We start from the raw sequence: 13,261 nt of genomic DNA, 5'->3' as shown, positions 1-13,261 counted from the left end.
CTTTAAATGACAGCGTTAGTGGCTGTTACAGGCGTCTAAAACAGCATTCCTCGTTGCCTAAATGTCTGGTTTCTAGACATTACACATCCGCTTTTTACTTTGAATGCCATAAATAAAATGAGGAGCTCTCTTCCTGACATTTATTCAAAAAACGCTATGTCACCAAGTGCATATATAAACTGTGGCAGCTGTGCATTTCGTTGTTGTGATCAAGGTGTTGTGATATGGGTGTTGAAACATCAATATATGTTTTATTTTTACATTGGCAAGTGTGTGCTTTCGTTTAACATTGGTGTTCCCTCGTCAGAGAATTTTTCGTCAAAACACTCGACTACAATGGTTGAACATGCATGCTATGCTCCTCCCAATGCCATGCGCTTCTAGGTTATGAGTGACTTCCTAAACACAAATAGCAACGCTCACCTTGTCAGTAAACCTCGACTCTTTCACCAAAGAGTGCGCATCCCACTGACCAGTCACAACCACTTTACCAAAGGCAGATGTCAAATTCATAGATTCGTAGCCAGATGTGCCAAGCTCGAAGACCTCTGTCAACAAAGTACAGAAGGAGCAGTTAAGACTGTGTAGCGATTAGAATTTTTCAGAGAACAGGAGTGTGGATAATTTAGACTCATCCTTGCATTTAAAGTTGTAGCTAAAGGTAAGAAATTATATAGTACATCTTTAAAGGAAAGCTACCTAGTTGTTATTCACTATGGTTATAAGATACTCTATTTAAAAAGTAACCCATCTAAATGATTATCTAATCAATGTAGCATGTACATCTAAAATTATTGTTTTTTATCTTTGAAGTGATGCAGCATTATTTCAAAGGTGCCCTGAACCACCTTTCAGGCTTGGTGAAAAAACGTAGCCTGTGAACACTCTGTGTTCACTGCTGTGAACACGCATACACGGCTGTGAACATCTCGGCCTGGTTTTGCAGTTGTGCGTGGCACATGAAGCTCGCAAGGAAGTCACCTTTTTCTTTATCTTTTCAACAGAAGCCTGCTCCTCACTCTTTCTTGGTTTTGTAATATAGCAGATTCCCATACGTGGCTGCTATTGGCCAGTAGCTGACATCAATCAAGAAGGGTGTTTGAAACAATGCGCTTCTTCCTACCGTTACTGTGTATATTTACTGACAATGTTTAATAAACACGCTTTCAATGCAATAGTCTGTGGAAAGCCGCAAGGTGGAGAGAAGTAATTAATTAAGTGAGAATGAGACATCCACCAAATCATAGCAATTGCAACAAAGGAAACCCATACGGGTTCCTCGAAAAAACAGCATTGCAGTTGAAAAAAATTCATCCTGGTCCGGTAATCGAACCCAAGACCACCGCCTTTCCAGGGCAGCTGCTCCACAATCTGAGCTAATCAGGCAGCTAGCAGATGGCAGGGCGAAGTCAAACTTATCAACAACTTGAAGCAAAAGCAAGAGTTTTGACATAATATTCCTGCGGAAACCTGCAAGGTGGAGAGAGTCGTTGACAAAACTTGACTTCGCCCTGCTATCTCATAGCTGCCTGGTTAGCTCAGATGGTAGAGCTGCTGCGCCAGAAAGGCGGTGGTCCTGGGTTCAAGACCCGGAATAGAACTAATTTTTCTTCAACTGTAATGCTTTTCTTTTGAGGAAGTCGTATGGGTTTCCTTTGTAGCAATTGCTACAATTGGGTGGATGTCTCATTTTCCCTTAACTAACAAACAGGCTGCAAATGAAAATATTCTTTCGAATTTTGACAATAATTATTTATTTCCAAAGAAGCCAACTATCGTCTGCTCATGCTTGGCTGCAGCTGCCCACGTAGGAATTAAACTTTGGCCAACCTGCTTATTGGTGTCGTCGCTGTTGGGTTGAACACTCTCCTTCCTTAGAGTCAGCAGATCCAATCATGTGGCACAAAGTAGCAAGTTTCCGAGGTTTGGGAAAAGACCACAGGAATTTTGTATTTCACGGCAATGTGTTTAAGATTATGCGCCACTTTGTCAGAATACAGTATCACCACTGGTTTAGCTTTCTTTTCCAAAGTTTGACCTTCCTCACTGCTTCGTTTTCTTTCTTTTTTCACCCTTTTCAACAACGCCTCTGAAATTGCGCCCAAACTCGAATAAGGAAAGCCAGCATTCCTTAACTTCAAAAATCTGTTTGTCAAAGCTTTCGTGTGCCTTATGACAGCACGATTTTTTAAGGGCGGATTCAAGGCACAGAAGTGGCAATTGCACGTTTAACAGCCCTAGAGTGTGTTGACTCATACGGCAACAATTCCTTACGGGCACGGGGTCGATACATCCAGCAGGCACCTTTGTCAGTAAGGGTTATGTCAATATCTAAAAACTGCAAGCTGTTATTCTTGACTAGTTCAAAGGTAAAATCTAAACCTTTGCCTTGCTGTTTAGAATCAGATAAAATGCCCTGCACAGTATATGAGTAAGTCATGGGAGATCGTTTCGTCAGTAAAATTAGCGCTATCCAAGGTGCGCTATCCCAGGTGCTTGACGGAGGCAAAGTGCTCAAGGTTTTAGGTGTGTAGACGATCTTTTAATTTTACTGACGAAATGATCTCCCATGACTTACTCATATACTGTGCGGGGCATTTTATCTGATTTTAAACAGCAAGGCCAAGGTTTAGATTTTACTTTTGAACTAGTCAAGAATAACAGCTTGCAGTTTTTAGATATTGACATAACCCTTACTGACAAAGGTACGTGCTCGATGTATCGACCCCGTGCCCATAAGGAATTGTTGCCGTATGAGTCAACACACTCTAGGGCTGTTAAACGTGCGATTGCCACTATGTGCCTTGAATCCGCCCTAAAAGAATCGTGCTGTCATAAGGCACACGAAAGCTTTGACAAACAGATTTTTTAAGTTAAGGAATGCTGGCTTTCCTTATTCGGGTTTGAGCGCAATTTTAGAGGCGTTGTTGAAAAGGGTGAAAAAAGAAAGAAAACGAAGCAGTGAGGAAGGTCAAACATTGGAAAAGAAAGCTAAACCAGTGGTGATACTGTATTCTGACAAAGTGGCGCATAATTTTAAATACATTGCCGTGAAATATGAAATTCCTGTGGTTTTTTTCATGGCCTGGAAACTTGCCACTTTGTGCCACCTGATTGGATCTGATGACTCTAAGAAAGTAGAGTCATGGTAGAGTGTTGAACATGCAAACCCTTTTGTGAAGTGTGAAGAAGGGGTTGTAAACTGCACACCGCTGAAGTGTGGGAAAGAGTATATTGGCCAAACTGGCCAATGTATTAATGAACGCCGCCTGCGGGAGCACAAGCTTTTGCTGAAACATGGTTATGGTTCAAACCTGTCGTTTCATTGCAAGGCCTGCGGGTGTGAGAATGAGAGAATATGTGAAACAAGGCTTCATGATACGACAGTCATGCTTAAAAGCAAAGATACTGTGGCACGTGAACTGTTGGAAGCCAACCAGATTAGGAAAAGAGGGGACACCTGTGTCAGCACCCCGTCACTGAATATTTACAGAAATGAGAGCATGTTTTGAGATGGGTTTTAGATTTTGGTTAATCTTGTGATTTCCTTCCTATACATCTTCTGTGTTCTTGTGCGTACGCATTCACAAGTTCAGTGCTCCCTCTTTTTCTTCCCCCTCTCTTCATGGCTGTATATTCAGGCGCTTTTTACCTCAATAAACAATTGCAAGTAGCGTCTTGTCCTGTCACTGTTCTTTCTTCATTAGTGTGTTGTCTCTGTTGGCACGTCATCTTTTGAAAGCTATGAACCAACTGGCCCTACAATATGTTCTCCTGCCCGATGTTTATTAGTCATATCATAAGAAGCCAACAAACCAAGGACAGCATAGAGGAAATTAATTGTGCTTAATTGAAACAGAGAAATGATAAATAAATGGAAATGAAAGTGGGTGTAGTATCCCTGAAATAGCCTATTTTCATTTTAAAACTTATTGTGCGCAAACAAACAGGGACGAAGAATAGAAGAAACACAAGGACAAGCGCTTTCTAACAACTGGTTTTATTTTTGAAGAACCACCTGCTTAAATACCCACAGATCTGCGCGTTCTAGTCAAACTAGACTAGATTGCATTTGACTAGATCGCGCAGATCTGTGGGTATTTAAGCAGGTGGTTCTTCAAAAATAAAACCAGTTGTTAGAAAGCGCTCGTCCTTGTGTTTCTTCTATTCTTCGTCCCTGTTTGTTTGCGCACAATAAGTTTTAAAATGAATTTGTTCCAACTAGACCGACTCGCAGTCTTGCTTCAGCCTATTTTCACTTCAAATGCCTTTCTCCGCTTCAATAAGAAGTGGTTCAGACTTCTGAAGCAGAAGGTACTCAAAATTCTGGCTAAACATTATCAACATATTTGCTGCACCTACTTGCAGCCCACACACACACACACGCACGCACGCATGCACGCACGCACGGTGTTCACTCTCTAGCTGTCTAGATAAAATGGACTGACGTCAGCTATACAAAACTTTCCAGACTATAGTCTGCATCGAATTTATAACTCGCAGGAGCAAATTTGGGCTTAGAAGCATGAACTTCTGAAATATCAGCCACTTTAATTATCATACACAGCATTCACTTTCTTGTAAAGAGCTGCGAGTACTGGTTGAAAATATCTTTTGTGTGCAGATATGATCACTGAATTGAGTTGATTTCATTGTCAATTAACATATAAAATGTTGCAGGCAAAGTTGGGTTGCATTTTTTAAAATATCATTGAGAAAAAAGAAATCATGCACAGTTTGTGCCTGCAAATTGCCCATACGATGAAAAATGTCAGTTTTTAAACAAGTGTAGTCTGCAGGCTATAAAGTACGATATGTCTGAGTGATAAGCTTATGGTGTAATGGTAAAATCCGAAGAAACTCACGGTTCAGGTCCATATTCAGTAGTTCCCAAATCGGCGATTTTGAGAAAACTGTGACATTCATGTGTGACTTGGCCACATCTGTTCCATACGTCAGCGGGTCGCAAGCGTAGGTGACATTCGACGTGTACAACCATGGCTCCGAGGTGATGTTGTGCCTGAGTTCCCACGTCAGACATGGCTCCATGGAACTTCTCACCTGCAGCCTGTATGCACCGAACGGCTTGTCCCTCCGGTGGATGGTGGAGAGATAGGTGACCTCGGAGGGAAGGCTGCCACCTTTCGCCGCCGGCCCAGCATACTTTGAGTACACCTCCCACTTGAGGTCGCTGTTGGGTGAACCCAGCAGCCAGCCCACCTCCACGCTACATTGATACAAAAAAAAGAGCACAAGTTGAACAATGGCAGACTATGGTATGACATCTTTTCTAGTGCTTAGCACAAAAACTTGAGATGAGACAGAAGTCAAGACACACACTTTACAGTCCATACTGTCTTAATTTTCTGTTCTAAGCATTAGAACGTACGTATAATGCAGAACATAAGTTTAAAGTTTATGGCTGATGATTGCAGCATTCAGTAGCAGCAGCATGGCGGCATTATCACTGGACGACATTCTCAGACATATGGTGTTTTAGTTTTGTCAGTGATCATTTTTCATTAGATTATCAAGTTAGCACTCGGACCACCAAAAATGTACTGTGTCTGAAATTCCTTGAACGTTGTCAATTCTGTAGACAAAAGAGTCTTGCCTAATTAAATTATGTTCACAATGCAAGTAATGTTGTGCATTCTTGAATGTATGCGAGCACCAGCAATTACTCTGGGAGGTGCAGTGATACATGTCTAAATAGTGAACGGAATTGGCCTGTCAGTTCAGATTTAGTGATTCCCAATTGTACTCACTGCTATCATTGAGATTTAAGCGTTGCTCATCTCTATAGGCACAAGTTCACCAGAGAATCACTTAGATTCTTAGTTAATACTTCTGGAACCATTTGGTTTTTTACTGTTACTAAAATGTGACAATATCAAAAACAAGAATGGTGGAGCACATACTACGTGTAAGGTAGGCTTGTGTTATGCGCATGTGTGTTAGCCTCACTACCATCTGCTCGTAGAGAATGTGAGACAGGCGCAACAGAACCAAATGGGCTCTGGAACAGAGCAGCCACAACTGAGGCACCGCTGCCCTCATTTTTCCTTGGAGTCTATGCTTTGCCATGAAACCTCTGAATAAATGAAGACGGTCTGATCAACCTTATCATCGTCACACATGCGTTCCTTACATGTCAGGTACACATAGTATGAGGCAAAGACAGGTATGAAAGGTTGTTGGACTTGCTATACAGAGATTGATCCAAACATAGTACTTAAAGCAACCTGAAACCTGTCAAAAATAAGCCGCAGGCAGTTGGAGCCAAGTAGGAAGTTGTCAAAAGCATCAGAAGTATTATGGCAATATATGTGCAAAGTTCTGAAAGGCTGTTGGCTGGTGTTAGTTCATTTTAGTGTGTGGTAATGCAAAGAAGCTGCACACCTTTTACTGTGATGGCAGCGTATGGCTCATCCAACACTGAAAACATGCCTGTATCACAGTCAGCCAGCTACTTCCTCTCTGCCATACATTTGCCCTTTGCACCTCACTGGTCTAACACAGCAACCCTTCGCATGGTTTTCTGTGCTGAAGTGACTAAAGCCTGCTAACATTAGAAAGCTGCAGAGGAGTACGAGTGTTATTCCACATCTCAACATCGATAGAAGCAAGGAGTCATGGCTTTTTATGCGTGAGCACATAGGTAAACGTCTCGCCTGTGTAATGAACAGCACACAGGTGGCACAGTTTGTCTTCTGCAAGCATGAGAAGGTGCAGAGACATAGAAGAAAGACAAAACAATCTTTCAGATCTTTTGATCTTTAAAGTCTTTTAAAGAAAGGCAGACATGCACAATTTTTTGCACTAACTATGGTGCTTGTCAGTTGTATGCTGCACCTCTTAGAAAGATGGAAGACTAAGCTGCGCACCCCAGGACCAAGCATTTCTCTCTCGTCCTGCCAACACACCAGAGTTCCATGTCAGCACTTCCTTTCGCCTTTTTCCCATCCACATTTTTGCACTGTTACTGTATTTTCCAGCGTATAAAGCGCAGTTTTTTTCTAAAAATTTTCACAGTGCATTTTATACAATGGTGCATCTTTAATATGAAATTTACCCTAATGAAGATAGGAGATGCCACATGGCTACACTAATGACAAAGGCAAAAGTCTTTGTCATGCACATCAGTCTTGGCAGAGATGTGCACTTGACAGAGACTGTGTGCCATCTGGCGTAATGCTCCACAAATTACCACTAAAGTGGTTCGTGAAAATGGCAGCAGAGGGTGACACCAGCAGCTCTGCTATCTGTGATATCCGTTGATGTGGTCGCCATATCTGTCGTAATGTTGTGTTGTGGCGTTGTCCCGTGTGTGCTATTTGCATTCCGGTGATGTTCATTCTGCCACACAGACATGCCACTTCCAAAGACATACAACAGTTACAGTTTGTACAACAGCTTTATATGAGATGCATGTCTTACACAAAGGTTTGCCTTATACAAGAGTTATTCAAAAAGTAAGGGCTGTTTGGTCCTAAAAAATATATATATTGATTAGTAATAGTTTTTATTGGCGAGTTTAGTGTAGCACAAACCTACTTCACTTTTCTACATAATCACCGTTAACTTCTAAGCACTTTTCATACTGCTGCATCAGTTTCTTTAGTCCCTCTGCATAAAAGTTCACCACCTGGGAATTGAACCAGTTGACGATAGTCTTGGGTTTCTTGTTGTCTTCAAACCGTTGTCCCCCAAGCCACTGTTTCAAGTGCAAGAAGGGGAAATAGACACTTGGTGCACAGTCGGGACTATAGGGTGGGTGATCAAAAAGTTCCCAACCAAAATCTTGAATCTTCTCCTTGGTTTGGGCAGTGGTGTGAGGACGTGCATTGTCACAGAGGAGGACAAGTCCAGATGACAGCTTCCCGCGCCGTCAATTTTTTATTGCACGTCTCAGTTTGGTGAGCATGTTGCAGTATACGTCAGCTGTATAACTGTGATTCCATGTGCCATGAAATCAACCAAAAGAACACCCTTTTCATCCCAGAAGACGGTAGCCATCATCTTGTAACTCGAGTAAGGAGATTGCTTGAATTTTTTTGCTTTTGGTGAAGAGGAGTGGCACCGCTGCATTGATTGTTGTTTTGTTTCTGCAGTGGCGTAGGATATCCAAGTCTCGTCGCCTGTGACAGTGTGCGAAAACAACTTATCTCCGTCTTGTTGGTAGCGGTTCAAAAACGCTCGTCCACTTGACATTCTTTGCTGTTTGAGTTGGTTGGGAAACATTTTTGGTACCCACCTTACACACACTTTGTGATGTCCAAGCTTTTTCAGTTACTATTGTGTAAATTGTAGTGTGTCGAACAAGACTAAATTTATGAGCCAGACCACTAACTGTCAGTTGTCAATCTAATCGCAATTCCCGGTCCACTTGTTGAACAATTTCATTGGTCTGAATGCTGGGCCTGCCACTCCGCTTTTCATCATGCACATTTGTGCAGCTATTTTTTAAGTCTCCACAACATTTTCTGACCTTTTCTTCGCCCATCACTGAAGGCCCATAAGCTAGGCACAACTCCCCATGAATTTGAGAAGCTGATGATCCTTTTGTAAGCAAAAACCAAATTACAGCTCACACTTCACAACAGGCGGGAGCAATGATTTTCGTGAACATTGTCGTCTGCATTCCCTGACAAGCAGACGACTACTGGGCCAAAATAATAGCTTCATTACCTTCGCAAAGAATTAACAGATGGCGCTGCCCAAATAAAACTTCATTCTGATGTGTAAATATTTAAATATAAGCAAACGGCCCTTACTTTTTGAATAAGCCTCGTATATAATCTGTTAGATAAAAATGACTATTCTTGCTGGGTTGCATCTTATACAAGGGTACAGCTTATACACAGGAAAATAAAGTATGATAACAAGCATATCCCAACTCAACCAGTTCTCCATTCCTTGTCAGCCTTCAAGGATTGGCCCCAAAAGGGGAGTACAATCGAACCTCGTTGTAACTAATTCACATCCAACATGAAAATACATTTTTCACATTCATTATGCCTGATATACATTTTAAGGATGTACTTGTTAGACACTAATTTTAGCTTTCAATTTGAGCTTTACTCCACTATTTGCAATATTTGCAATATTTCATTATATCTGTGTTGTATTGAATTTTGATCATACTGATAAAATACAGTAATTATACTATAATTTATTTCCAAGAATACCAACAAGCTGCCTTTTATTATTTAGCATGGAACTGCCTGCCAAATGCACTGCAACTCATTCTTACTTGTCTGGCACTTTCTTTCTTTTGAGCCGGGTCCCCTGTGATAACCTGAATGGACAAATCTATGCTTGCACAGCTTCAACAGGCTGACTATCAACCAGGAACCCTCGCTTTCTTACTTTACTATCCTGCATATAAACCTTTAAACTAATGCTTAAGCTTCTCCAGCTCAGGCACCCAATCATTTGATGTAATTCATCAACAGTGTTGCTTAACAGGACAATGTCCTCAATTAGAGCTCACAAAAAAAGAAAAAACTCGGTGCCTTTTCACTCTGTGAAGAAGGGTGACCAGCAAAGTTGTGTATGTGGGTCCCTTAATGCCTGCTTCACCTCTGCCACGGGTCGGCCCGTATTTCACTGTCTTCGGGATTGGCCCATGTAAGGGGAGTGCTTAATGGCTGCTTCACCTCTGCTGCGAGTCGGCCGGGTCTTTCACTAACTTTGGGATTGGCCCACGTATAGAGAGTGCTTAACGCCTGCTTCATTTCTGCCGCGGGTCGGTCCGGCATTGCACTATTTTTGGGATTGACCCACGTATGGGGAGTGCTTAATGCCTGCTTTACCTCTGCCGCGGGTCGGCTCGGTATTTCATTATCTTCGGGATCGGCCCACGTATGGGGAGTGCTTAACACCTGCTTCACCTCCATCGCGGGTCAACCCGGTATTTCACTATGTTTCTGATCAATCCACGTATGAAGAGTGCCTAACGCCTGCTTCAGTTCAGTCGCAGGCCGGCCCGGCAGCATTTTTATAATTGCCAGTAGGTACAGCGGGGAGGGGCGTTTCTCGCAGCACTCGATGTTTCTGCGCATGCGCGAGTAAGAGCGAGCATGAGAGAGAAAATCTGGAGGCTTTTGCTCCTTGAATATGTGACTCTGCCTAGGCACTACAGAGGAGGTTTCTTAGTGCGTGTTGTATGCGTTTGTTTGCCAGACAAGCTGGCATTGCAGAGTGGGGTCAAGTTTGTTTACGCTCCACCGCTAGCTGCCCGCGCGGTGAGGCAGTGGGCACGGATGCCCCATTTGGTGATCGCTGTGTCTGAAAGGGCAAGGTTCTGACTGGTGTTGTATAAGTTGCGGGTAACTTTTTTGTCGTGACGATAGATTGTATTTTTTACAAGCACTGCTCCACGAGGACACATTTAACCTGCAAACGGAGGCCCCAAGAGCGCACCTGAGGTTATAGTAAAGCATGCGGCACAGGATCTCCAGGGGCACCCAACGGGTAGTGGGGGGATCAAAGCTGGAAGCAGGGCGACCCGCGGGCTTCGGCTTCGGCGAGCCCAAACCCACAGACCAGTCCGGGTTCTAGCTTTTGTGTCCCTGTTGCCTCTTTGGTGTCCTGGAGGACCGCCAATAATGCGAAATAATGACACGTTGTTTCAATTAGTAAAAAACAGAATTGAATAAATATAATTACGTCCAGCTGCCAACTTGCAACACTAAGTTCAGCACTACCCTGCACCGCAACTTCTGCCGGCACGCCTAGGGACAAACGCATACAACACGCACTAAGACACTCCTCTGTAGTACCTAGGCAGAGTTGTATATTCAAGCAGCAAAAGTCCCCACATTTTCTCTCTCGCACCTGCTCTTACTCGCGCTTGCGCACAAACGTCTGGTGTCTCTGCAAGTGCCACGCCCCTCTGTGCCAACTGGCAATTGTAAATACGCGGCCTGGCATTACAATATCTTCGGGACCAGTCCATGTATAGGGAGTGCTTAATGCCTGCCTTACTTCCACCGTGGATCGGCCCGGTATTTCACTATCTTTGGAATCGGCCCACATATGTGGAGTTTTGTGTCTACACAAGGACACGATCCTGGGGGAACTAGCCTTTGACAGCTTTGCTGTAAAGCTTGACAACTTTGGATTACGCAACCTTGGCTAGTGTATTAATACAAACACTGTAATACAATTAGCATTCTTTGGCATCTTCACCGACTTTGCAGTATACTGTCTGCATCTGACCTCTTTCTCATCAACTTGGGTCACTGGGCATGTGACACGAGGTACATGAACACTCTTGGTCAATTTTCCAAGACAAGCACAACAGGAGGAAAGAAGTAAGAAGCCGGCAACAGAAAATTGAAGAAGTCCGCTATGGAGAGGTGAAAATGTTGGCATCAAAAGCAGCCAAGTGTGGAGAAAGATGTGAGGTGAACAGATTGGGACTGGACCTTGCATTGAGCAAGGAGCATTGTGTCAGTAATGGAAAATTGAATAAGTTGACTAAACAGAAGTGAAGACTTTGCCAATACAGTGTGTTACTAGTGATTCAACATTAATTGCATTAACGTTGAAATTCATAGTGAGGTGTCTTCTGCAATTTTTTCTTCCAAGCGCTGCATCTTCCTGGTAGTTGTAGGGATGCGCGACTCTCACGCGTCCTCTGATATGTTGTTTTTCCGCGTTGCTCCCGTCTCCTGTAATCCGGCTTCGCCGCGTGGTCTGGTGCCCGCGGCAGTCGGTGTGGTTGAAGCGCATTGCGAGAGATGGCACGAGTGTGGCTCTCATAACGCCACCTAACAGCGGGGTTACTCGGGCGTGGAAAGGAGAAGGCTCTTTCTCTTTGGCTCGGAATCGGCAAGCGGCGCAGACGTTCTGCGCGTGCGCCGATTCGTGCATCTGCGAGACCATCTCGTGAGGCCTACTCCGGAATGGACGAATACGATCGTTCGAACGCGCCACCGTTCGCGTGATTGTAGGCGCGAACTACCAGGCGTTGGTGTCCAGCACGAGGCGAACATATTCGCTCGTTATCCGGGTCGCGCCGAGTCGGACTTCCGCGATTTGTCGCGCGCCCATCGGCATGTATTGTGGATAGCAACTCGGCTAGTAGGCATTGATCTATGCAAGGTGCAATAAATGCTCTTGCGATTGTTTGCCCTACTGTGTTGTCGTTCCTTTGTCCCAAGAGCACGGGTGAGAACTCCACATAGTAGAAATGTAACTTGACGAAAAATTGTTTTTGGGCTGGAGCTCTACAGCTTATATGATAGGCCAACACACGGAATGTTACCAACATCATTCAGTTATTTCTCCTAACATAATCTTTTTTGACAGTTTTCCTGACCATTTCATGGCATTTGCATGTGCTTAAAGCCTTCTTGGTTTTTCCCCTGTACTCAGGGTTTTCCATGTATGCCAGGATTGCTAGACATGCCGAGATGCACAAATTACAGTAAAACTTCCTTAATTCAAACTTGGTTCATTCGAAATCCCAGATAATTCGAAGGTTTCCTGCAGTCCCGTATAGTCCAATGTAAGTCTGACCAGATAATTCGAACTGGCGGTCTAAGCCAACCCGGTTAATTCAAAGATTTGGGGTGCTATGCGGCAATTCCCGATTCCCATTTCACCGCAGACCCGACAAAACGACTGCCATTCGGAGCCACGAGGCGACGCCACGTAGCAATCACGATTATTTATAGACGAAGCGCCCGAGCCGTAGCACTGCTAGCACAAAAAGCAGTCCACGGTATGCTCTACGCACCGCTGAAACGTGCGCCTGCAGAGGAGATGTGCTTCACTGCAATGCAGTGGGCATACCGATTTTTGTCACGTGCTCTCGTCCCTGAATCCGCACACTCCTCACAGTCGCAGCATCAGCGCGTGTTCTATTCCGCTGCCACTGGCTCAGTGGCAGCGGCACAGAGCACAGAGAGAGAATGGGCCACTGGTTCGCCCGTTCTCTCTCTGCGCCTGCACCGACGTGTGTGCACGCAACGCCAGTCTACGCCGTTTCCTTGTGTGCGGTGGCGTGATGTTCTTTTTTCTTTTTCTGAACTGCGCAGAAGTGCTAGTGAGCAAAGATACCAAAGTATAAGACTTTAATGCTGCAGCAGAAGTTCTGCTTGATCCAAGAAGTGGGTAAGAATACGTGTTCCAAGACTGAGTTGGCTGAAAGGCACAGCCTGCCCCTCTCGACGTTGTCCACAATATTGAAGAACAAGTCGAAGGTACTGGAGGCCTACAGCAAGACATATTCTTCGAAGCGGTCGCG

General features: G+C 44.0%; 1 protein-coding gene across 2 annotated transcripts in view; it reads right to left on the bottom strand.

Moving 5' to 3' along the window:
• LOC142560908 (uncharacterized) overlaps positions 1-13,261 on the bottom strand; it is a 236,316-nt gene that overhangs the window by 73,039 nt on the left and 150,016 nt on the right. For both annotated transcript variants that reach the window (XM_075673325.1, XM_075673323.1), the window contains exons 26-27: positions 4,866-5,227; positions 424-548 (exon numbers count right to left, since the gene is read on the bottom strand). In XM_075673325.1, the coding sequence (XP_075529440.1) occupies positions 424-548; positions 4,866-5,227 (487 nt within the window). The remainder of the gene's footprint in view (positions 1-423; positions 549-4,865; positions 5,228-13,261) is intronic.

Source organism: Dermacentor variabilis, chromosome 10 (assembly GCF_050947875.1).
Source record: "Dermacentor variabilis isolate Ectoservices chromosome 10, ASM5094787v1, whole genome shotgun sequence".
NCBI classification, from domain to species: Eukaryota; Metazoa; Arthropoda; class Arachnida; order Ixodida; family Ixodidae; genus Dermacentor; species Dermacentor variabilis.
This window is presented reverse-complemented; position numbering and strand designations above follow the sequence as displayed.